Genomic DNA, 26634 nt, shown 5'->3' with positions numbered 1-26634 from the left:
TAGCGAAGGAAACAAGCAGACAGGTCTATGAAAACAAGCCCAAAAGAAGCTACGGCTGTTTTAAAATAGCCGATCTACAACTAGATCTGCTGTTTTCAGAACCACTTGTTTAAACAACATTAGGAAACAAGCAACTACACTTTATAAACATTAAGCCCAAAAAAACGCAACCTGCAACTACCAATATTTACAAGCAACTTCACACAGAAACAAGCCCAAAGTCGCTTATAAAAAGCCAATATGGCAACACTGGTCATACGTCGAAGTTCATGTCAGGCGGGGGGCGTGTATTACCTGTTGGGTGAGTGGCTGGAAGGTGTGAAACCTGAACCTCAGGGGGTGGTATAAGAAAGTCTTCCTGGAGCTTCCAGAGTGAGTGAAGGAAAGGAACACAACACTGATTGAGGCTTTGCACACAGTATCTACAAACAAGGGAGTAGTTAGTAGGCGATTTTTGGCTAAAGTCATGATGCTGAATGTCGGACCAAAGAAAAAGGACAATCTCTCCAAGATGGATAGAGGCCAAGAAGAGTTTTTGCCACAGGTAAGATTTCTATTTGTTTTGCCCCCAAATCAAGTTCAAATAATCAAGTAGGCCACCCATGCATATATGCATATAGCCTACTACTACTACTACTGCTACATCGTCATCATGCAGTGATGGGATCTGTGCAAGATAAGACAACTGTTTGGATATCTAGCTGTACATTCTATGGTAGCTACTTCCTCAAAATCACACTGCAGTCCTTGTTACCTTTAGGAACCGAGTCTTATTACTCAGAAATCTAACCAACAGTGACAGTTGACATTTGAATATTACTTGTAGAAGTCAGAGTCTGATTATGAAATTGAATCTGTGTAGCCGAATCCCCCCCCCCCCCTGTCTGTCTGTCTGTCTGTCTCTTTTAATCATCTATGGGTTGTGCTCTACTCTCTCTCCTCCAGCTGAGTAACGAGATGCAGCTGAGCATCATGAACAAGGTAAAGAGTGGAGAGCTGACCATTGAGGATGCTCTAAACCAGGCCAAAAAGGACCGGCAGCAGCTGCGCAAACATAAGACGGATGAGGTACTGAAACAACCCACACTGTAAAATCCTGAGTGTTCATTTGACTTTGAGAGTGTTCAAGGAATGGAACCATGTGGACCCGGGCAAATAAATACATTCCATGGTTCGCCACAGAGCCCCATTCTTAAATATTTTGTGGCAGGGACCCCCAAAGAGAAGATTTGTGTTAAAAATGTCAAAATGCCAAATCTACGAGCTCACAACACGTTACATTGCGACACGTTGTGTAGACTTTAGAACAGCATTCACCTCCTTATCAGAGCTCAATTAATTTCAAGTTAATTGTCATTTAAACCCTACATCTGTATCCAGATAATAAAGACTCATGCTGTGTTCACACTAGCTGTGACACACTAGCTGTGACAATGCAACAGTCTACAAGTAATTTTCAATGGAAACCAGCGACATGAAGCTACAAACCTGGCATTGCCAGACTGATCACGTGGGTGATCCCACGTGATCAGTCTGGCAGTGCCAGGCTAACAAACTGATGCCCGACACATGTCACTATGTGATGGGTGTGACGCGGATACAAAAACAGGAGCTAGCTTTCTCAGCGCTCCAATGACGCAGTGAAGCGCCAATCAATCATAGTTTTTTGTTTCACCGTTTACACTCCTCTTCTCTCTACCGACAATTCCTGCTCCGTTCTGTAAAAGGAAGAAAACTGAATTCTTGCTGTTAACCACTTCCCTGTGCTATTTAAGTCTATCCTTGTGGCTTGAGCAACACTTTTACGGCGACTCTGCAGCAGTGGCTCTGGGCTCGCTCTGCAGTTTTCTGGAGAGATTTCTGGATTGGGCATGTGCCCATATATTGTTCATTTGGGCCTGTGAGCTGTGTGCTATGTTGTTTATGTCTGTGTTTCTGCTATAGTCTGTACAGCACTTTGGTCAATGTTTTTAAAGGTGCTTTCTAAATAAACTTGTCTTGACTTGACTGATTCCAAGGTGCATGAAGAACGGAAAGAAGTTCAAAGTTCAAAGAGAGAGTGTCCAAAAAATGGCTAGTGGACCCTGAGGCCACAAGACCAATCAAGTTGGTCTAAGGCTAAGCTGTCTGTCCTGTCCAAGCAGTTTCTATAATATAAGCCTGTCTGTTATGGCCATCTTGGTGTGCTTACGTTTAGGAAGGAATTTGGCAAATCGCTTATATGCACCTTAGCTGGAACACAAAACTCATGATGACACTGTGCCCATTAGGGCAGTGGTTACCAACCTTTTTTCCTTGGAGCCCCCCCAGTCTTACATCTGACAAAATCTGTGACCCCTCACGTGAACACACACTTATGTTTTTCAGTCATGTTACCACTTAAGCCCTACACGACGAATAGCAAAAATAGCCGATCAACAAGCTCACATCGTCCAAACAGACGCCTTGGCGCCAAAGGCTCCAGGTTGGGAAATACTGCATTAGGGTGTTTGATTCCATCAGGTATTCCACTAACATAACATCCTCATTGTGTCATGGTAAATACCTGTATCCTTTGTTGATGCAGGTGCAACCCACACAGTACAACTTCAGTGTTTACAAGCATGGACGCTATAGGTGGCAGAAGCGAGTTCTTCAGGTGAGCCTATGTATTATGAAAAATCTTTTTTTTAATAAATATAGTTGGGTAAGTCTGAACGTGACTGTTGATATGAAGCAAAAAAATCTTAAAAGTATTAATTTAAGCTGGCTATAACAACAATGAATGGTACACAGTAAAAGCCTTAGTGTTGAGAGTGTACAAATGTCACCAAATGGACGGGTCCATTTGGTGACATTTGTACACTAGAATTAAATTAACACTGAGGATTATACTGTGGAATGTATTCCGACTGGGTCCAGAGCTAATATATTAACTTCACAACACTTTAAATTGGTCTACAGCTACACACGTTATCACGTGTACTGTTCTGTACTTGATGAAACAGTCTGTGTGTGCATTCAATTTCAGATTGACTTCAACACTAAAATGGTGTGCAGCATAGAGAAAGGTATCATCAAGAGACGGCTTCAATTCGCTCACGTCAAGAGCTGCGATGATGGAGTTGGCTCCAGGTTCTCGGTGTCCTTCAAAGAACATCATGATTATGAGCTGGAGGCCACCTCAGTGGACGATAAACACAAGGTCACTTTATTCTTTCACTTACAGTATAGGTTAGGTTGTATGTTGTTGATACCAGAACGGAATGAAATCATCATATAAACAGCATTACACACTCAGGTATGCGCGTGTATCTGCATGTGCACACACACACACACACACACACACACACACACACACACACACACACACACACACACACACACACACACACACACACACACACACACACACACACACACACACACACACACACACACACACACACACACACACACACAATAAAATTCATACAAATTTGGCATGGGAAACAAATTAAATAAATGTAATGGCAGTAGGTATAGGCTAAGAATTTTATCATTTGACCATAGTTGGTAGCCATTGACAGACCAGAGCCATTGTCTTTAGTTAAATTGCACCATAAACTGTCAAACACAATGTCAACACACTGCAACCAACACTATTGTAAAACATGTTTTAGTTTGTGCCCTATTAAATAGCTGTGGACAGTTTTACCGAGACCTTTTCACTTAACCTGTCAATTCATGTCTATCTATAGATCATGGAGCTTGTCAATCAGATAATCTATGGGAACATTTACAGCCAGCCCACAGAAGGCAGTGAGAATACACACCAGCAGCCTCCAGAAACAAAGAGTCTTCGGTATGGTGTCCTGTTCCTGCACAAAGGGGGTCTCGCGTCATTCAAATGGGTGAAGTACGGCTGTGTCCTTACTACACAAGCACTGCAATTATATCACCACTAAATAGTCATCAACAGAAAAAGATATATGACATATGGCCATGTGATTTGACTAGCAGTCCCAGTTATTGACTACCACTTAGCTATCTTCATCTTTGTTCCAGATACGAGGTACATCTCCACCCAGCTCAGCTGACCATGGTCCGAGCTGACAGTGAGGTGACGTCCTCAGTAACCCCGTCGATCGTCATTCACCTCTCAGATGGAGACACCAGTGTAGAGAAACCCCACAGCCCTGACTCTTTCACTCTGATCACACACAAGAATGAGTACCAGTGAGTGACTTGGCTGGGAAAAGATGCATGGGGATAATGTGAGAATATCATAGCGGGATGGTTTTAATACCTGTTGTAACATGATTTAAAGCCTAGTGATTGTATATAGTTTACAATCTTTGCCATTGTCTCTTTATAACACGTGAAACTCTTTTCCCATCCATATATTATCACTGAAATATTTACCCACTAACATATCCTGATTTAACAAATGTCATAAATATTGGTTTTGCATGTGGTTTGGCAATTGTCATAGATAGGTTGCTCACACTGGCAATAAGGGAAGTTAATTTAAGTTGTGTTTGCTAACTGGGTGTTTGGCTGATGTATTGCAGCTTCCGTGTGCCTGTGACAGATCAAACAAAGAGCTCTGAGGTTCTTCAGAAGGAGCGAGACTCCTGGGTCCAGGCCATTGACAAATTATGCTTGGAGTGGAAGAGGGTGTCTCAATCTGAGAACATTTATGACGAGCCAAAGGCCCTGCGCCTGAAGACGGCTGAAGACACAGAGAACACTTTGTCAACTGGAACACACTTTTACTCAGATCTCACGTTTAGTGGCGGACGTGGGTCGCCGGGCAGCGACATAAAGCAAAGTCTTCCTCTGGCTGATAATGCGAATGCAGGCCAGACTTCTGGCAATAGTTTATCAGCTGTATGGGACAGTGAAACAAGTCTGAGTAAGCCTGTGGCTAAACCACGCAGCATTTTGAAGACCACAAATTATGTTCCTGGGCCTGATGCTGTGCCTACTTCTCATTGGCCTACTTCTCCTGTGCCTACTTCCTCTGTGCCTACGTCCCCTGTCCCTACGTCCCCTGTCCCTATGTCCCCTGTCCCTATGTCCCCTGTGCCTACATCCTTCAGGCCTTCATGCCCACTGCCCTCAACCCCTGTTCCTATATCCCCCCAGCCAACATCCACTGTGCCCATAGCAGCTTCTTCTGACCTGGCCTCATCTACACCAACTTCCTCACCTGGCCACAGTGCCCTCTCCCCTGCCTGTGCGACGCCTCCATCCATCTCCTGTCTTCCCTCTGCTAATTGCTCAACGTATTCCAATGTCCCACTCTCTACTGTCAACACTACTGTTCCTTCAGCCCGTGTGGGCCCTCCACCCTCCAAGATCCCACCCCCTCCTCCACTTTTACGCTTCAAGCCCAATGTAATTCCCCCAGCGGCTCGGACCAAGGCCTTCCACTGGGACCTTATTGTTTCAGATAAGGTAAGATTGTTTGCTTTGGCTTAATCTGTCTTGTAAGATAACATGGCATTTATAGAGTGCGTTTCCAAATTGAATATTCAGACTAGAAATGATATTATTCTTATGTGTTGCATTCAAAAGCAAACAAATACTGGAAGGTCTCTGTCAACTTGGGTCACTTCATTATTCTTGTAATGTTGTCAGGAAATATTCCTTGTGCCCTACATTTGTGGTGTATCATCTGTTTTGTTCTTTATAATGTGAATTTGTCCCAGCAGTGATGTGATATTTCTCTCTGCAGATTGAAAAATCATTTTGGATGCGTGCTAGGATGATTGAAATCGACACATCACGCTTGTTTGAGCAATTTGCCGCTCAAGATTTGGGAGCAGTCAGCCTGGTGGAGTCGAGTAATAGCATCGAAATACTGCTGAACCAGAAGATTGCCCACAACTTCAGTGAGTATAACTCAACAGTGATTATGGCCCTGGGTATTGAAGTGAAGTACACACTAGGCCCCAGATGCAGCTGCCGTTGCAGACAATGTTGTCTACAGGAACAGATTCCAGCATTTGATAACGGCTGTGTTCTTAACATGAGAATTGCCAGTGTGAAATGAGGTCACCCTTTTTGCAGCCAGCAGAGGGCAGCACAACATAGGAAGAGCTACAGTATGAGGGTTTTGGCATAAACAGCTTTAGGTCAGGCTCCATATTTGCTGCAATTAAACATTTATTATATATTTAACCAGATGCTGGTTAAAAGAATATCATAGACTATTCATGACCTATTGTTACGGTTTTTGGTCATACACATTTACACTGATGCCACAGCTGTTCCACTGTGGAGATGCATTTAGCTTATTTCATGGGTCTTCAACAGGGCGTCTTGTCTGAAAATACCCATTAACATGAAAACAACATAATTGATATAAGATAATCTGTAAACAAACAACAACAAAACATTAATTTGCACAACACTGATGATGTGCTGTCAAACAATCTGTGAAACTCTCTGTGGGGGTCATTGGCCTGAAAAACATTGAATGCTCCTGGCTTATTTGTATCAGCAGGGGGCAACGCATCCCTAATAAAGCAGCACCATATCTGTCCGTGCAGTCTGCAGTCTGCTATTGTCAGATAAGAGTTTTCAGTTTTTATTGACTGAATAATTGCACAATTGCATATTTGCATATTTCAACAGCCCCATGCTAAGAATGACAAAAATGGGATAAGGGTGCGGTCACCCTGAACTTTGACTTCTCCAAAAACGCTCCATTGCCATTGAAAAGCATACACCAGCAAGCAGAGTTTACTCCTTGCTGACCTGGAAACTTTGGTTCTGTCATGCTTAATTCATGCATAACAGAACCATTTATGCATAACAGAACCACACCGTGATGCCTCCTCGCCGCACATTTGTTTTTGGGAGCAGAACACCGTTGTATAAACCAGGCTTTAACTTGGAGAGCGCTGCCTGCAGGTCACCCCATAACATGCATGTTTTTGCCGCAAGCCTGTGAGAGACTTGAGGAATGAAGAACTCACACACACACTCTCTCTCGCTCTCGCTCTCTATCTCTCTCTCTCTTATATCTGACTCTGAAGAACACAAGCAGTAGGCTTGTTTTGTTGTTGTTCTGTGAAATGGTAACTGACCAGAGTTTGTTTACAAAAAATATTTCTCTTTTAGTTTTTCTCTCCCACGTGCACACATGCACATTTAGTTTGCATGCTCACTATTCATCTGCCTGTAATGTTTCCCCACATAGCAACAGCTCAGTACCCATTCCAGCTACTCTTCAGTCAGGCATCATATGCAGTCAGTGTTTTCTGTACAAACTGTTACTTTGCGTCATTTGAGATGCTGACTGTCTTGTCAGATGGATATAGACAAGCGCAATCGTTTGTGCTTGTATTTTAGTTGTCAATAAACTTGTGATTTTCATGTGAAAGTAGATCAATACAGTATTTACCAGAGTGTGTGTACCTTACCTTACTTTGTGTGAGGCTATAGTGACAATTCTGTTCAGTTGGATGGCTGTTAAGAAGAATAATGATTTTTAATGAATGTGATTATTTACCACAAGAGCCCTCTTGCATGCACACTCTTAAACACAGGATAACGCAGATCCAACTTGTCTTATTTAATGACTGAAAAATGTCTGAGTTGGTAATTAAAAGTACACCTGTGGTGTCCCGGGCCCAGTAGGATGCGCTCGCCATCTCCATATACTCATTTGTCAAAACTATGCCCTCCAGTTTCCCTCAAGTACAAGTGTAGTGGAGTAGTTCTGCCTGAAGCCTAGAAACCTAAGCCTGGGTTATACTTAGTTGCTTGCAGGTGTTGTGCACTGAAAATAGGCGATCTACAAGCTCTCGCAGTGTGACTCGTTGTGAGCTTGTAGATCTGCTATTATTGGTTTATAGTATAGTGTATAGTATTGGTGTATCCTATATTAAAATTGCTAGAGGGTGGGCGGGCGGGCAGGCTGGCGGTGGACGTCACTAATGTAACATGCAGACTTGAAAGGCGCACCGTTGCGCCGATCCGCACCAAATTTGGCACCAACACTGGTCAGGGGTCTGCCATCAGAATAGCCACACAAGGGTCCACATCATGTTTGGGTTACCACTGAGCCCCTAGTTCGAATCCAGGTGGTTACACCACTGAACAGCAGGCTTGAGTTGCATTTACAGTATTATGACCTATTTCTCATTCCTGAACAATCGGCTTCATTTACGGTCTGTAGAAATCAATGGCTTAGCTTCCTCCATTATTTTTATACAGTCTATGATCTGAATAGGTATAAAACTTGTTGGATGGCATTTAGCCTTAGCCTTTTTGTGTGCAGGACAGAGACATCAGTGGAAGCTGGGCGTACTTTCAAACTATTTCTCATTTAACCTGCTTTATCATGACGAGAATTGTTTTATTTTTGTTTCATCAGTTTTGACAATTCCAACATAGTGCCAAAATGATGCAGTGCCTATTTATTATTTGAAAATGTTAAACGTCTGCCTTTCCCCAATGCTCGCACATCAAATGAGGATCTGACACCAATTTATAGTCTGAATTTCTTGTCCAGATGGTATACATGTCACTGAAAGCCGGGGGAGTGGGCATATTTTCTAAATAGGTGATTAATTAAAGTAGGAATAAAATATTTTCCTTGTTGTCTTGGGAACAAAACATAACATCAAATAATGAAAAATAAAAAGCTTATGTGACGGGAAGAGCCATGAGCACCGCTGACAGAATGGGATTTTGAAGTTTAGGGGTTGCCTAGCAACCCATCAACTTAACAAAGGTGGGAGAGATGCTACTTACTGTACCAACATTGTCCTTGAACTCTGCCACTCATTCAAGGCATGTGTCTCTGAACATCACAACTGTTTCCTAACATGCATTGTGGTCGGTTCTTCGATTATATATATTGTGTGTAGGAGAGCTCTAAAAACAAACCTGGAAAAATAGTCATATTAGATTTGATAGAATACAAATTAGTGCACTTCTCTCAGGCACTCCACAGAAAGTAAATAAGTGACACACTTTTGTTTTCCCTTCAGAATGCTGTTTGAGTCGTTCCACTGTGGAGTAAGGGGACTTCCTGTCAAGAAGGAGGCTTTCAGGCTGTACAGTGATAGTACTATAGAGTGTGTTGATTTTATTTCATTTTTTTCCCTCATCTATCGTTTCTCTAGATATTTTCCTCAAAAGTTTCTCAGTCCAGCCGGGTGAACTGAAGGACAAACTGTTCATCGTTAAGGAGGAGGATGGAGGCTTATCTGACGAGCAGATCACCTCCCTGAGGAGGTATGTCAAGAAATACCCACATTCCCCCACATTTGTATTCAGTCCTTACAGCATTACACTAGAAGCTGACAGGTGAATATGAATTGGGCTTGTGCCCAGGATGAGGTAGGTCTTTTACATAACAGAGGGGAAAAAAGGGGGGCTTAGAAACTATCTGTAAAATATGACAACTGTAGAGGAACACAGGTCGTGAGTGCACTGCACCGTCAGGACATTCTGAGACAAGAGAAGCCTCTGTTAGATCAAGTGAGGAAGCAAAGGTGCGCAAGCAGAAGGTTTTTGAGCTTTATTTATATTTTCAGTAGTTGCGTGCAGTGGAAATAGCCATCGCGACGGGTTGTGTGCTTGTAGATCAGCTATTTTCGCCGCATGACACCGGTGCATAACCGAATATAACAGGGCTTTTACTGGATTCCGCCACTAAAGAACCAATGTCAGAGCCTACTGGAGTAGCTGACTAATAACACTTTTATCTCAAGCTATTTGAGGAGATGGAAACTATTGACATGCCCACAGGAACATCCCTCTGAAAGGAGGTAAAATGCTTTCCCTTTTTTGTTGCCCCACAGTTTGCTCAGTGGCTTTTGAGGCTGACCCTTGGAAGGAGTAGTTGGTCTTATGTACAGTGCGGAGGATTATATTTATTCGGTGAAAACTTAATATATATTTTAATGTGCTATGGCAAGCCTGAGGAATAGAATCTGGAAAGAACCACTCAACGGCGGCTGCAATATTAATGAGTGGCTCAGTAGCGCATTCTGTGACTCCTGAAAAAGTGACTGTCTTTGGCTTGGGACACAATGCACTAAATTTACGAAGAAGGGAGTCCATTTTAAGGAAGCAGGCTTTAAATAAAGTGCAAGTGAGTGAATGGCTGTTATGATTAGCGGGCTTGATTTTGTTTTTTGATAGAAAGGGATGAGGACTATAATGGATACCTGCATTTTTTAAAAACAGATCTTGTATCTAACAAGGATTTACCTGTATAAATAAAGGTCTAAATAATCACATGGTTTCTTTGGGCCCTGCAAATCAATGTACTGTAGCAACATATATGTGATTGTGTACTGTACAGTACTCGAAGCATACTCCGAGTGTACCAACCCCATTTTATAGACATTTCTCACAGACAGGTCACACGGACACAAACAAATGACCACTTAGATTCCGTGTGGACATGTAGTGGTCTCTAAGTGGAGGAAAATAATACAATCCGCACACCAGCGTTATGCTCCCATTGTTATGTTCCGAATTTATTCGGCGGCAACGTTTCGAGCCGGGAGGCTCTTCCACAGACCTTACTCAAAGTGGACCTTGAACAGATGTCCGCCTATACTGTAGGTCGGGTTCTCGCAGCAACTTTTGTGGACTTCCTCCCGCAGATTTATTTGCCAATTATGAATTGGGTTTATATGAACTGGGCTTAAATGACAAACGCGTTTGTAAGGTAATCAAAGATTTATTTTTGTAAGGTAATCAAATATTTATTTTTGTAAGGTAATCAAAGGTTTTTTTTTATGATTGAATCCACAAAATATTCACCTATTTTTGCCAATTTCATGACATGCCCAGAATAGGGACGCTAGGGTCCATGCGGTTAAACATTTTATTACAACAACATGCACTTGAATGTCTGACAATCTTACAGTATATAATGGTACTATTATGGTTCATTTTATGTTTTAAGGTATGTGCCAACCCCTGATGATGTGGAGATGTATAAATCCCACCAGGGACCTGTGACAGAACTGCATATAGTGGACCAATACATGATGGAGGTACTGTTTTGTGATTATCTAACTTTAGTTTTTCTAGCTGTAATGTTGATGTCTGTGGCCCCTGACTCTGTTTACTTACTTGACATTACTGCCGACCATTTTCCAAAGCATGTTTGATTTTCAAGGAAGCCATTGGATTCCGTTAATTTCATTACGGTGTGAAAATCAACTTGCAGAGACTTGAAAGTTGCTTGAGATAAGTAATCCAACACACTAAATGTCAATGACATGTATTGTTGACGCTTGTATGGTCCTTTAACCCATTATGACCTGAGGCAGATTCTACAAATGCCTTCTAAACAAAATTTTCCAAACACTTTCAAGATTTAAAAAAAATGATCAAAAATAGCAGAGGTACAAGTTCGGTGCGCGGCACAAAGTGACGCACTGTGAGCGTGTACATCTGCTATTTTTTAATAGCCAACGCTAGAAAATGACAGATGCTTTCCTGGTTTTAATGGATTAAAGCTTAACACGAGTGAATAGTAATATTTAATATTTTCACTATCTCGTGGTAAAGTTGCAAAGAACAGATATTTCTTACAGAGGGCCTTGCTTATAGAAGCTTAGCTGAATCTCCATTCACATCTCACCTCCACCGCATCTTTGCTAGTGATATTGCCAGTGATGTCGTTGGCTGCAGGGTAGCGGTGAACCAGTTGAAGAACTTTTTAAAAACATTTATATGTGCAACGTTGCCACAATCAGTGCTTATCTTTGTTTAATATCATAAGACAAAAACGTCATTTTGTTCAAGCATTCAAGCAATTTCAAGAGTGTGTTTGGGTGAGTTATACAGCCACTCTACGGTCTAGACTCAGTAAATGCATAGATTAATTGAATAATCAAAAGAATAATCGACAGATTAAAAGTCAACTAATTGTCAGATAACAACATCACATATCTAATAAAATAAAATGGCTATAATATCAATATAATAAATATCTAATAAATCTAATACAATACGGTGATGTTGTTCAATTAAGTGAGTCCCTGCACTTACTAGTGGTCATTTGAATGAGTCCCACTAATCTTAGATTAGATGTTGGCCTATTTGACAGTGCAGAAGCAGAATTCCCTTGATGCCTATAATATTAACGAGCATCAACGAGCGTCAGCTGGACACAGACACACACACCTGCCCACTGCAGTGCTCTAATTTGAAAGTGACTGGAGTCTGTCCCATTTCTCTCCAAAAGCCCTTGAATATGATGGATTACTGTGATTATGGTAAACTCACATTTCATATCAGACACACACCATACAGAAAGAACTGCTTTAACTTTAACTTTCCCACCCCAAAAAAACTGCGGGGGAAAAAAAACCTGTTATTGATACCGATATTTTCCGATATTACATTTTTATGCTAATATCGGCCGATAATATCAGGAGGCTGATAATATTGGACATCCCAAAAAACAACCATTAGTTGCAGCCCTGCTGCAGTGTAGCAGAATGTGTTGCAGCTGAACAGTGCCATGTCAGCCCATAGTGTTTTTCAGGAGTAGCTGACACCAGGTATAGGGATTATGATAATTAAGAGACACATGCAGTGCCACCTCCTACAGTAAAATGCTGTGTACATATAGCAACGCTCTGCTCACAAGCACTGAAGAACACATAGAGGTTCTTTGGAGGTAAATTACTCCTGCGGGTACAGTCTTAATGAGGCTTCAACCCAAATGCTCCTAAAGACACATTGTATTCGCACTCTTATTCATCTATTCTATGGCATGATAACTAGAGCGGAGCTGAATATGTCTTACTATATACTGTAGCAGCTGGGAGGCTGCCAATTACAACTCATGATATTAGATGCTGATTACTTAGATCCTCCGGGATTTAAAATGTTATTTATTCATTCATTATTTATTTGTTTAATGTTTCTGTCGATTTTTCTTTTCTTTTTTACTGTGGAAAACAAACAAACAAATCAAATAACTTGTTCAGTTCAAGGAAAGATTGCTGCCACTTCTGTCTGCTATATTTTGGTATTCCCATTGCTTGTAGAGACTTTTGCACAATCCCCTGTCACCTCCTAGACTCTCTCAGACTCGAAAATGAGATACCCAATGTTGGTTGTTTACGTTTGTCTAAACCTATTTATAACACTGCAGCCACAATGGTACCCTAGACAGCTGCAGTATTTGGACACTCACATAAATTATCTCAGTAAAACTGCAGTGGTACTGTGGGCTAATGTTGATGTTGAACGCTGAGGGTCAAAATTAAGTAAAATCCTCTAATAATGAAAGGCGAGTGTTAGATACTGCTGGTTTTGGTTCTTGTTATTATGTTGTAGTTGTAATCAGTTGTATTTATTGTAACCACTTAAGAAGATAAGAGACAAGATGAGATAAACCTGTATTGTTCCCTGGAGGGAAATTCAGTTGTCTTAGAAGTGACAGCAGCAAGGTAGAAATACAGAAGGCATAGGTAAGAGTAAAAGAAGAAACAAATGAAAATAAATAAATAAGCTATGTTAAGAAACTGTCACTAAATATCTGCAATGGGTCTCTGAATGAATATCTCAATATATTCATACAGTATGGGTCTCTGAATGAATGTACCAATTCATACAGTATGTGCAGTCTATCAACATTGAATATATGAAGGAATATGCAATTACGCACGTACGCTATACAGTACACACAGCCAACAGTTATCCTATAACAAGCAATACTGTATGGTGATGTTGGCAAATGTTCGTCCTGTCAATATTTGTATTCAGATTAGTCTTGTGTAGCCACTGACCTTTCTCTCTAAGAGAGGAATAGATCAAATCATGTCAAATACACCAAACCTTTGTAAACAGAAAATTCATTTTCAGTTTGCGACACCAATTTTATCAACAATTGCAAAGTGCTATTGGAATTGGAAAAAATGAGCAGACAAACTTGGAACTGGAACACAAAGCTGATAAATCTTTATTTTTTTCCTTTATTTATTCAGGGAAGCCCATTGAGAGCAAGCTCTCTTTTTCAAGGACGCCCCGATAACAGCATATACAATACATACATACATAATGAAACACAATAACAAACATTTGAATCACATTATAATGTCACAGATGCAAGTAAACATAGTGTTACATGAAACAGGTGCAGTCACTATGTAGCGTGTCCTCAAGAAGCACCCTAAATGTCTCTATTGAGACCAATCGCACCAGTTTCAGAGAGTCCTGAAGTTTGTTCCATTTGTGTGGAGCATAATACATGAAAGCAGTCTTTCCTTGATCAAAAAAATGAACTTTGTGGGTACTGATAGGATAAAATTGGTATCCTGACCTTAACATTTATTTTCTGTTTTGCTAAATAGCTGTTACCAACAAACACTCTACAGATGCAATTATTACTATCCTAATTTAAACAAAAGTTGCATTACTACTCTTCTTTTTTGAAAAACTAGAACATTTAGATTATTATTTTTATTCCCACACCTATACTGACATAGCCAAAATAGGGACGCCAGGTTGATCAGCCCACCATGGCCCACAACACTCTGCTTGAGGCTATGGCCATCTGGACTCTCCATGCCAGAGGGGCCTCGACTCAGACATCAATGGCTATATCCCTAGAACCATCTCCCAACACCTCTGCTTTTGAGATTAATCTGAATAATCACATGGAAATAGGTTGTGCAATTGCACAATAATTGCACTCTGTGTGCAATGTGTGTGTGCAATGTGTGTGTGTATCCCTGTGAGCAAAAGAGAGGGCTTTTTACATTTTTAGTAGGTGCACTTAACCGATTAAAACCGGGAAAGCATCTGTCATTTTAGATTTTAGCTATATATATATATATATATATATATATATATATATATATATATATATATATATATATATATATATATATATAGCACGTTGGTTGGCTATTCAAAAATAGCAGATATACAAGCTCATAGCGCGTCACTTCATGCCGTGCTATGAGCTTGAAGATCTGCTATTTTTTTGTTATCGTGAACATTTGTGCAAATCGTTGAATATATATATTTTTTTGCAAGTTTTGAGATTGGGGCCCACAGCCAAATACCTATAATTTTAGGGGTCCTTGACTTGAAAACGTTTGAGAACCACTGATATAGCGACATACGTGTTTCAGAAAACTCTTAGGATTTAGAAAACATTTGTAGAATCGGCCTCAGGTCTTAATGGGTTAATATTACACGTATACTGTATATGCATAACTGAATGCACACAGACTCTCATGCAGCTTATGTTTCTCCCCCGCTACAGATGTGCAACATCCCTTACCTGAGCACACGACTTGATCTGCTCCTGACTTTGAGAGAGCTCCCTATCAGCATGAACGACCTGCAGCCTGTGAGTTATTACTTCAATTATGGTCTCCAATCAAAAGTTGAATCAAAAGTTTGGACTGTGATGAACATGCTCTCCATTACTGTAGCTGGAAAAGGTTAAAATCACAATCTCCACAAGATGAAGCATGCACATGAAAATGTATTCTGTATGCAAATGCTGATGTTCAGATGCATCGAGGCTTGAGACATAAATGAAAAGGACATCTGGAATCAGTGACATTAATACATGAAAGCTTTTTTCCTTTTAGTTAGTTTTTTATGTTTAAACATGAGGTTGAAGCAGTCTCTGTTCTGTTTAGTCGACGGTTAAAAAACGCATGGCGTAGGTAGCACTTTTAATACATCTTGACACTCTTCATTTGACAAAGAAGAAATTGTATATTTTTTAATCAAATAAATCACCCTATTCCTGTCGATGTCTTAATATAAACAGTAAATCTCTTCTCGTCATTTAACATGACCTGCACCACTGTAATGCTTGTGTTTTCATTATGGCTAAAAATTATTCTTCTTTAATGTTGTTGGGACAGTTAATGAATTCAGTATACTGTAGCACTGCAAACAACCTGACTCCCCTCAGCAAAGGCAAGCACTCAGGATACTCGGCAAACAGCTCACATTCATACAATGTGTTCTTAAAGCAGTAGGACACTTTGGTAGAGGTTTGGGTTGTGTAGTTACCTTGTCAGGGTGGTCAACTAGTCAAAATGGCAAGATGTATTGATCCATTGCGCAGTTGATTCAAAATGTATAATCCAAAAATAGCATTAACTTCCATTGTACGGTGAAGCAGCTCTCAAAGTCACTCTTTTAGCACATATATGAACGCAAACAACGTTGATTCTGACTATATATCACAAAATCCAGCACAACATTTGTTTTTAATAAAAATATCATCTAAAAATATTTAGCCGTTTGCTGACCTGAACTGGATCTCCGACTTTGGTAGCTATTTTTGCATGATTCATTTCTAATCCACAGTGCAACAGAGCAATATAGCTCGCCAATTGGACTAGTTAGATCATGACAAGGTAACTACACAACACAGCCCAATCTACTAAAGTGCTAAATTGCTTTAACATTCAAATGAGCTTCTAGACAGAATATGATGGTTAAAAAGCAGCAAGTTGTTTTGAATGTTTGTGTTGTCTCAGCCCGGGCCCATTTTTAGTCAGATGAATCATTAAACCTCTAGAAAGTCGTTTATATTGCCGTTGCATACTGCAGGTTATGAAGTTATTGCAGTCAGACAAGAATACCCCCAGCTCCTGCAGTAATTCACTCAAGCTTCTTTTTCTTTGAGCCTCAGTGTTTGTTTCTCTAATCTCTTGTCATCTGACTATCTCAAAATGAACAGAATGTATGGATGAGAGAATGATGGTGCTGAAATCCATTGAGTACATGAGAGTCATTTTCCATCTGGACTAAAACACATACAGTACAGTATGCATGCCGGGTGACAATATCATAAACAATTTAATTAAATGTGCAGATTCATGGAGTGGTTTGCGGCTGGAATACACTGCAGGGATACTACTGTGGCATAATGTACACTCACTGTCCTCTAATCTGCAATCTGCAGATGATGCAGCTATCTCCAAATACATGATCAAACAAGGGGCTGTGAGTCGCTCTTGTTTCCGAACACGTTAAGTCCTGGGATTCTCTGACGTGGTAGACTTCCTAAGCCCAGAACATTAAGGAGGATTTGCTTGCCATCTGACAGACAGGCAGGGCTCAAGCGTGGAACGTGGAAAAGTCACCAACTATCAGTGGTGGAAAGTAATTAAGTACTACTCAAGTACTGTACTTAAGTAAATTTTTTAGGTACTTTTACTTTACTTGAGTATTTAAAGTCCCATCGTGATGCGTTTGTGAGCTATAAGTATATTTTGATGGCAATACTTTTGTATTTTTACTCAATTTTGAATAGACTTTATGGCTGTCGTAGTATCAACAGAGACAGAAAAAGGCTTGCACACGATACTTCAGGAAAGGCAATATCCACAGAGGCTTTCAGTCTTTTTGATGTTTTAATGAACCATGGTGCTGTACAAAACGGAATGTGCTACAGAACATGCTCCAAAACAATTTTGAGGTGACACCTTTTTTCATCATTTTTCACCCAACATGTTTTTTTGGTTGGACTTTTTGTTTTAGCTCCATGAATCATTAAAACATCAAAATCATTTGGAAAACCTCTGTGGACATTGCCTTCCTTGAAGTGTCTGTTTGCAAGTATTTTTCTGTCTCTTATTTATTCAGCTTATGCACCTGCTGGAATACTTGATTATTTGGACTGTTTAACAAGAGCGCACACAATGTTTCTCAATTTTGTTGTCCCAGGATCAACACATTTTTGGCTGTCCACACGAAAACCTTATTGTGGGGAATCAATTAGAATCAAATAGAAATAAAGAGACAATGCTCATATTGAATTGCTATTTGTACTATATTAGTACTTGACACAGGCATATTTACTGGACTATTATCTATAACTGTCCGCTTTATTAGGTCAAACGAGGTAGCAGCGTTTTTCTCTTGGATCCGAGCTAGGCTTTTACCTACATTAATAGAACAAAGGACAGTTACATCCCATGTACAGTATACTGTTAGTAAGTGTTAAAGCACTGATGCCTAGAGCTTTATCGGTTTGCCGTTTCAAAGATCCTGCATCATTCTACGTTACAGATTACAGAGGAAATAATAACTTTGCTCTGTGCCCCTGTGTTTGTCTTTCAGCTGATTAACCAGAAGATCAGAATGTGCACACAGCTGTACAACTCCAGGTCATTTGTTTCCGTGCTCGAATACCTCCGTGCTGTTGGCAATTACCTCAACAAGAATGCTGGAAAGGAGAAGGCCAAGGGATTTCGCCTCTCGTCTTTAACTAAAGTAGGGCTCCACCACCAATGTCTGATCGTTGCTGGAGTAAGACAGGGCTAATAAGACTACAATTAAGTAATTGAATCACCGGCAAAGTAGAACTCTATGCATGCATGGTCACCAGTTGCTGGGCCCATGGGAAATTAACTGTCATTTGCTCTGGCATTCAGAGCTTTTACCGTGCTGTGTATTTCCATCAAGCTACACTATCTGAGCCATTTCCTAATTGTTTTGGTATCATAGCCTATGTGCCAATGCCGATGTCAAATCTTTTTATGGTTGTTTGGGCTATGCTAGATGTTGTTGGTGTGTGTTTGTACCTTGTGCTCGCATTTTGATTCTTTAGGATCGATTTTCCTTTCAACTACTTCAATGTGTCCATGGTCCGTTCACTAATGGGAAGGTTTAATGGCCTGGGCTCCTGGCGCAGATGTAAAATGTAACCCTTTAACTTACCTCACTAAATGAGACTGGCTTCATATTTCCTCAGAGGCGTTTTGAGGTCCAATTGAGAGAGCTCAGTTGTCACTATTCGAGACACACTCCCTTGAAATCAATAGTTTAATGTTTTTTTTTAGAAAGTTCAGTCAATGCTCCTCTGGGGCTCACCTGGGCCTGATGCTGGTAAACAACATAACCTAGAAAAACACTATGAATGCCTTCCACAGGATTACAGAGATTCACCCTGCATTTCAATAAAGAAATCTAGCATCAACAGGGCTCCAATACTAGAGACTCGTACCATAATTAATATCTAACATTGATGGATTCATACAGATCTTTTATGCCAAAAACCTTTGGACGTGTTGACAACGTAAGAAAAATACGCAATGAAGGAATTTGTGTAAATGAATGCACCCATTTAGGTGAGTAGGGAAACAACCAGTGCATCCTATGCCTTAGCTGGCCTTGAGCATGGACGTTGCATTCTTGTTCCTACGTGCATGCATGCACCCACATGCACACAGGCATACAGATGCAGAATTAGTTATTTTTTCTCTTCACTTCATTTCAAGGCCCTGTGTTTGGCAGGCCTTGCACGGTGTGCCTATAGGGACTGGGCTGCAACACTAGTGACGTCAAATAATCCTGATTCATACTTATTTGCAGAAATAGCTGATCTACAAGCTCACAACGCGTCACGCTGCTACGCATTGTGAGCTTGTAGTTCAGCTAGTTCAGTTTCGCCGCACAATATTGCATGTCATCTAGTGTAACTCAGGCTTCAGTTATTGTAACTCTGTACTCTCTCTCATCCACACAGCTCTCTCAGCTACGTGGGAAAGACCGAAAGTTCACCTTGCTCCATGCCCTTGTGGAGCAGATTATGTTGCATGAGCCGGGCGTAGGCACAAACTTCATCCAGGAGTTGGCTGAATTTGAGACTGTACCAGGAGGTATAATAAGCTTATCAAGATTCGGTCAAAGCAACCAAAAACAAAAATGCTGCTTTTCAGTTGGGTCCTGTGAAGTGAAAGTTGCATTTATCTCTGTCCTTTCTTTTGGATAGCTTCCATCAAAGGATTGACTGCAGAGGTAGATGGTGAGTAGACTATATTTTACTGTTGTGTCAAAGGCAGTTGTTACTGCGATCGATGAATATCGACACCTTTGCCTTTGTGCCAAAATATGTTATCTACCTTTGTGCAAGCATTAGGATCACAGCATTCACCAGATGTCTGTGTTGTGTATTGTTTAGGGAGTATCCAAGATCAGTTCAGCGTATGATTGCAAAATGCTTTGGAAAAGATTGATGGTCTGAAAGTCAGTCAATATAAACAAGCCCCCCCCTTGCCTTCCACAAGTGTATCATAGTTGTCTTGATGTGTGGGGGGGGGGGTTCGACAGATCTGGGAGCAGCTCGGGGTCCGGAACCCAAAGTTGTAGGACAAAGTTAGAGTTCGGCCGACATTTGACAACATGATTCAGAAAAGCAGTGGTGAACTAGTACTTGCAAATATTGCTTGGTTACTTGGCTTGACTCTGAGGAAGACATCAGTCAGTAACCCCTGGAATAAATGTGCAGACTTAAGGAGTGTTCCAGTGTCTTATTCGGGTAGTCTGTTTGAAGTGTTCAGGTAAAAAAGCTTTTGCTAACCACTTAGACCCTATACTTAGTTGACCTGAGCCCCCCAAGGCTCTACAAGGGCTGCTCCTGTTTTTGCTCTACACTAATATCTTCCCGATATGACAAGCTTGTGAGCTTGGAGATGGAACTTAGTACCTCCACAAATATATTTTCCCCATATGTCTTATACCTTTTGATTAGATTTGTGATTTGTTTAGATTGGTTAAGATTATTATGTCATTTGATGTGTCTCATTTCGGTAGGAAAATGTTGTATGCATTGTAGACAGTTGCCATGAGTACGAATATGGCCCTTGATAGACTCAGACACATCCTCAGATTTAAAGCTATTTGCTGTCACCCTTCAGTCTTGAAGAATGAACTGCAGAAAGTCATCCAGTACAGGAAAACATACAAGAAGAGAAATGCAAAGGATCAGCACCTGAACTTTTCCAATGACCTGAAGGTAGAGTATAATGCTTTGCTTGCTATAAAGAATTCATTTAGGGGTACTGGACACCGTAATGTTATATCTTGTAATTAGTTAAGCTGCTGCAATGTAGTGGTACCAAACGTTTTAAATTAAGCTGTCTGTCCGTATGTGTATGTATGCATGTTACTCCTCTGTCCACAAATGTGTCCACCAGATGGTGCTGCAGCAACCCAAACTTCTAGTGTGCCTTGATTTATTCGTTTTTTTGTCAGTAAAACTATTACTATGTACTACTACTATAATAATTATTATAATAATAACGATGAGAAGAAGAAGAATGACAATAATTATATGTTTTAAGTCTCCCATTTATGTCTTTTTATTTGATGTCAACACACAGCACTGTCACTACAACTCATTAAGAATATGTAACAAGTTTGAGTCATAGCTTGAATTTCAGTAAGTTAAAGATCTCACCAGGAAGTACCCTCATGCTTTTCTCCACCTCCCAGATGGCTGTCGAGAAGTACAACGCAGAGCTCTCTGTGCTTACCAAGAAGTGTGAGGAGATGAAGAAACTCTACTCTGACATATTGGTAATCCCTGAGTTATTATTTCAATATCTTTGTTATGCATCCTCAGAGATGGATCTTCCCTGAGTTCAGCTGGCCCAGATGGGTTTGTGATTGTTTCTAGGGTTATCTACTCGCCCCACTTCCTGCAGGGTAGATGTATTTCAGAGGAAAAGTCCTTAAGTTTACAGTTTTGTCCTGAATTTCAGCATCCTCTATTCCCAGGGGTGTACTACAGCATTATGTATCAGGCCTAAGAGGTGGAATGGACTTGGCTAAAGGTTAATGCACTGATTTCTGTCTTTACAACATGTCACTCCTGTGCCATATTCATTAAAGCTACAATCCGGGTTTTCTTTTAATCAATAGATTGTTATTTTAACCAATTTGTATGGTATGTTAATACAATATAACTACCACTTATGCATTGGTTGGAGGTGGTCTCCCTACACCTCCATTATTGAGACATTTTGACCCTGGTGTTGGGTAGGACACTGAATGGTTGGCAATAAAGGTATTTGAAGCAATTGAACCAATAGCTGCATGGGTAAGGCGCGTACCACATAGGCTCTGATGCCTGACAGTGAGGCTGTATTCGATTCCCGAGCCCTGCAGACCTTTGCTGCATGTCACTCCCTCAAGTTAAGGCTGGGGTTGCCATGGCAATCAATTGGATCCGACCGACTCGACTCCGAGCACTGCACTCCCTTGGGTCGTCTGCGACGCGTTTACCGAATTTGAATCGGTCGGTCGAGCGGTTCTCGAGATTCGTGGATTACAGGTGTACGTACAGAGATTCTGTGCATTTATTGTAAGTTTCTTTCCAGACTTACTGTCAGGCATCAGAGCCTATGTGGTATGGACTTAAACCACTTGGCTATCGGCTCTCCCATATTGTACATTATTAAATGGTTTTACATAGACCAAAATCCCTAGCAACAGTTTTCGCCAACAAAGGTGAGACAAACAGAAAAGTTATCGCCTAAACACACATCCAACTAACATGTACAAGTACATACTGTATAATATATATATTTTTTGTGAAATAATTAAAGCAGATTTTTATCTATTTATTGAGAAACTGTATGGCACTAAAACTGGATATTTTGCAGAAGTGTTACAATGGGGAGCCTTAGGCATTATGGTATATGTAAAAAATATAAACTGGTGTGGGCAATTGATATTTCTTTTAGCTGTGGGCAAATTCTATTTGTCTGTTCTCATTAGCAGTGTCATGTACTCCCACGGGACACGTCTCGGCCCATCAGAGTGGTGTATTTGCCCTAGGTGGCCTGTTATTTTTCGGTGCCGTGGCATAAAAATATTTATTGCACTGTTCAAGTACTGTACATAATGACTGCGTAGGTGATTTCTTAAATTAGGTGGTGCTTTTAAGCATACTGTAGCGCTGGGTATGTGCTCTAAAAGCAAAGCCTGGTGTGTTGCAACATCACAGAGATGAATTTGCATACAAGCCGACAGTTCTTTCGAGTGGTGAACATAACTCCTCCATTAGGCATAGAGTACACAATTATCAGCTGGAGGGACTTGTCAAAGAATGTATTTCTTTTGTTCCTTGGGGAAACTAAAGGACATTTTCTTTGTCAGGTAACCTAGTTAAGGTATGAAGCAATAACTTAAGTCTGCATGTGACATATTCCTTGATTCTACATCTTGTTTTTTATCACACAATATCGATAGGAAAGCTGTGTCCATTGTCACAGCTTGTCTATACACCGCCTTGAATAATCCATCATCTCTTGCTATTGTACTTTAGCTCTGAGATATGACAGGATGAAGGGTGAGCTGTGGTGTTATATGGGGACCACAATTAGATTCCAGCACTTATATCAACTTTTTCCTCTTCTTTGGGATTGAGAGAGGGAGAGAAAGATAGAGAGACAGAAAGAGAGAAAAAAGAGGAAGGTTACTGAACCTCCTAAAGCAACTGTACAGTATATCTGACAACTCAGAACATTCCCTTCTTTCCCAGGTAGAAAGAGAACCTGCGGCAGTCAGGTTCTAAGGATGGCCTGCCATCTGAAATGTAGCTTTACTCACACGAACAGTAGCTTTTACAGTGTATAACTTTAGTTTGTATGGCTGAGCAAACTCTCTTTTCAACTCTTATGTTGCAGTAGTTATAATGCACAGTTATATAGTAGTTATAACGTTGTGCGTTATGTTGTCATATATCACATGCTCCCCAGTTATTTGATTAGTTTTTCCAAGGGCACAGCGATGAGTATCAAATGGCATATTCAGGTCAGGCAGACAGACACAGTTATCCATAAGAGCTCTAATAGAGCTTGTATGTGAAGTGGTCGGGTCGTGCTAGATGAGCACATGCATTATCATGTTTAAACAAGTGGTGCCAGGCACAACAACCCCTTACCCCAGGGTCATTGCCTGCCTTTCCTGAAGGTTTTATGTCATTCTGTGCAGCTGTTTTCCTGTAGACAGACACAGACAAACCGGACAAAAAGAATACAGTTAGGATTATAGCTCTGAAAGAGAAAGAAGAACATTGAATTCTTAGTTTGAAGTAAGTTGGACCCTGACAAAGTTATGGCTGAAAAATTACCCTTGACCTTGTCACAACTACCCCCAAAATTGTATCAGGTAATCTAGGGACCACCTTTCTTGAAAGGTTCATGTCATTCCGTGCAGCCGTCTTCGTGTTAACTAACTTTAACAAAAATCGGTTAGTTACCAACAAGCCGTCCAACTCCCATTGTAGTTGGTGTGGTAATCTCTTGCATCATTAGGTCTCTGCCCAACAGTAACAATATTACAAAATAAAAGACCCCTGACAAAGTGACAGCTGTTGGATAAACAGTTATTATTTATTTTGTTATTTTTTTGTTTTGTTCTTTTTCACAAACAACTAATCATGTCTTTCTCCTTGGTCTAGGTTAAATTTGGAGAACCAATTGATCGTGATTCTCAGGAGCTCTTTGGTTTGGTCTGTCAGTTTATCCATGACTTTCAGAGGACCCGTGCTGAAATCATATGAAATGCAGTATTGTACACCCCTTTGAACTCCTAATGAAAGAGTTGCAGGATGCTGAGTTTACATACTCCATATGTATGTTGTTACTATAAAATATGTTATAGTAATTTATACTCTATACTTAAAAACAGTGGTATTCCTTCATGAAGGTCTGAGTGAAGGCAGAGGTTTCATTCCAATCCAACACTATTCCAGCAATTTCACTAATTGGTTACCCCCTCTCTGGTTGAAGTTGTGTGACTGGTGTAGAATTGCTTTGGTATGAAAACTTGCAAGTTAAGCACAGACCTCAGAAACCCTGACATTTATAATGGATACCTGTTCCTAGTGTTCAGCTGCCACGTTTGTTTGTAGTAGCATTGAGGCACCCGGAGAGGATAACTATTGCATCTGAAATATGCAATCTCATGAATACAGTGCATCCGTATTGGATTAGTTTGTGTCCCAGGTTATTTTTGTTTTATCCAGGAGGCTGGATCAATATTTATTCAGATTTGTTTTGAGATGGCTCAATAAGGGCACATCGAGAGATTTGAACTTGCTCGGTTTTATGAAAGATTCACATACTGCAGTGTGCTGCAATTACCCATTCACTGGAAGGACAGCAAAGTAGCAAAAGAACACTCCAGATGCCAACTGAAATGGGTTCATTTCGAGTCCATGTTTTCTTTGCATATATAGACACCCAATTGTGCCATGGTTGGGAACATTTTCTATTCCAGAGCTCCTGGAAGAGCTCGACCCACACTGACTCAGGACAACATTCTCTGCTGTGGCATTGCATACTGTACATACATGAATACAAACTCAATCACATACAAACCTTGAGAGGTTTGCTGAGGTGACTGGGTAATTGACTTTTTTCGGTGTCTACTCTAAATGCAGATTATGCATAAGTACGCATATTACGATGTTTTATTCAGTTTGGAATGCAAAACAACAATGATAGTAATCATCATAATTAAATTCCCAGCAGCAGCCTATTTTACTTGGTTTACTTGCTGTAAAAGTTGTATAAATTCGAATATCAATTTGTTATTAAGTGACTTTTGTCTTTGGAAAACCTCATCAGGGCCTTGTACCAGGGTGGTGGTAGCCTGAAATTTACAGAGATAACAATTGGTAATAAAGTTAATTGGTTTGCTGAACTGAAAGACCTCTAACTTCTGTTAGTGGTGGAAAGTAACAAGTACGTAGTAAGTACATTTACTCAAGTACTGTAATTAAGTAGCATTTTAAGGTACTTGAGTTGACTCTAGTATTAACATTTTGTGATACTTTATACTTCCACACCTCTACATCTCATATTGTACTTTTTACTCCACTATAATTATTTAACAGCTTTAGTCACTTTGCGGTTTTAGATTGTTAATACAAAACATACATTAACTGTTCAAAATAGGGACGCCAGGTTGAATAACATGCAAGCAGGCAACGTTTGATTGTTTTATATCTTGAATAAAAATAAAAAACACCTGCAAACAAAGACTGTCATGTTTATGTTTACTTACTGTATATCGACTGAAATGCTGTCTTGCTTCTTGATATACAGTAGCTATAGTACCCCAGAGGTTGTTGGAAACTAGAAAAAGTGCTCCTCGGAGCACAGGTCTCCGCCAGGTCAGGTAGATAGTGTGGGCCAGCAATGTTCGGACTTCGCCAATCAGGCTGGAATGTGAAAACTCTGACGGATCGGACGGATCTGTCTTGATCACTTGACTATTGAGATAATATGAAGCGATTTGCGTGATGTTTGTACAACATTTGTAGGAGTAATATTTAAAAAAAGAATTTGCAACAACATATTGCCCTATAACAGGGCAATGTTGAAAGGGTGGCATTTGTTCCTTCAAAGTTTCACCACAATCAGACGCTGCATTCATGATTTGCGACATTTTGTGTCGCAAATCGGCCTGGCGAAGACAATAAGTAGCGATGCACCGATATGGAAATTCTTGGCCATTACCAAAACCGATGTTTAAAATAACAATTTAGCCGATAGCCGATATTTGTTTATTTAGTTTTTGGTGTTATTATTTCCCCCTTTTGTGCCAGGGAAACAAATAAATCTTCATTAGAAGAAAAAACTGTTCAGAATCTGCAGAAACGCTACATAATTGCCTCTTTTTTTTGCCGATACCGATGTTGACCAATAGTGGCAAATATCGTCCGATACCGATATGCGGACGACATATCGGTGCATCACTATTAAGCTCTCGAGTTTTTGTGTTTTATCCTTTTGACAGATATGTACAAATTATATTCATGCTTATGCATTTTACTCAATAAAAACATTTACTCAATAAAAACAATCAATCAATGTTATAGCAGAGTCCCATTGTCAG

General features: G+C 40.3%; 1 protein-coding gene across 1 annotated transcript; it reads left to right on the top strand.

Annotated features, from left to right (window-relative positions):
• The first annotated feature begins 387 nt into the window (after positions 1-387).
• LOC311053984 (uncharacterized protein) lies at positions 388-25754 on the top strand. Its single transcript, XM_084069829.1, has 17 exons — positions 388-544; positions 946-1068; positions 2567-2638; positions 3011-3184; positions 3720-3877; positions 4027-4197; positions 4533-5421; positions 5702-5858; positions 9105-9216; positions 10904-10994; positions 15233-15319; positions 18061-18213; positions 19469-19601; positions 19715-19747; positions 20640-20737; positions 21217-21300; positions 24191-25754. The coding sequence occupies exons 1-17, from the start codon at positions 467-469 to the stop codon at positions 24290-24292; spliced, it is 2715 nt and encodes a 904-aa protein (XP_083925955.1). The 5' UTR covers positions 388-466; the 3' UTR covers positions 24293-25754.
• The last annotated feature ends 880 nt before the right edge of the window (positions 25755-26634 follow it).

Source organism: Gymnoscopelus microlampas, assembly GCF_963454915.1.
Source record: "Gymnoscopelus microlampas genome assembly, chromosome: 10".
Lineage (NCBI taxonomy): Eukaryota > Metazoa > Chordata > Actinopteri > Myctophiformes > Myctophidae > Gymnoscopelus > Gymnoscopelus microlampas.
This window is presented reverse-complemented; position numbering and strand designations above follow the sequence as displayed.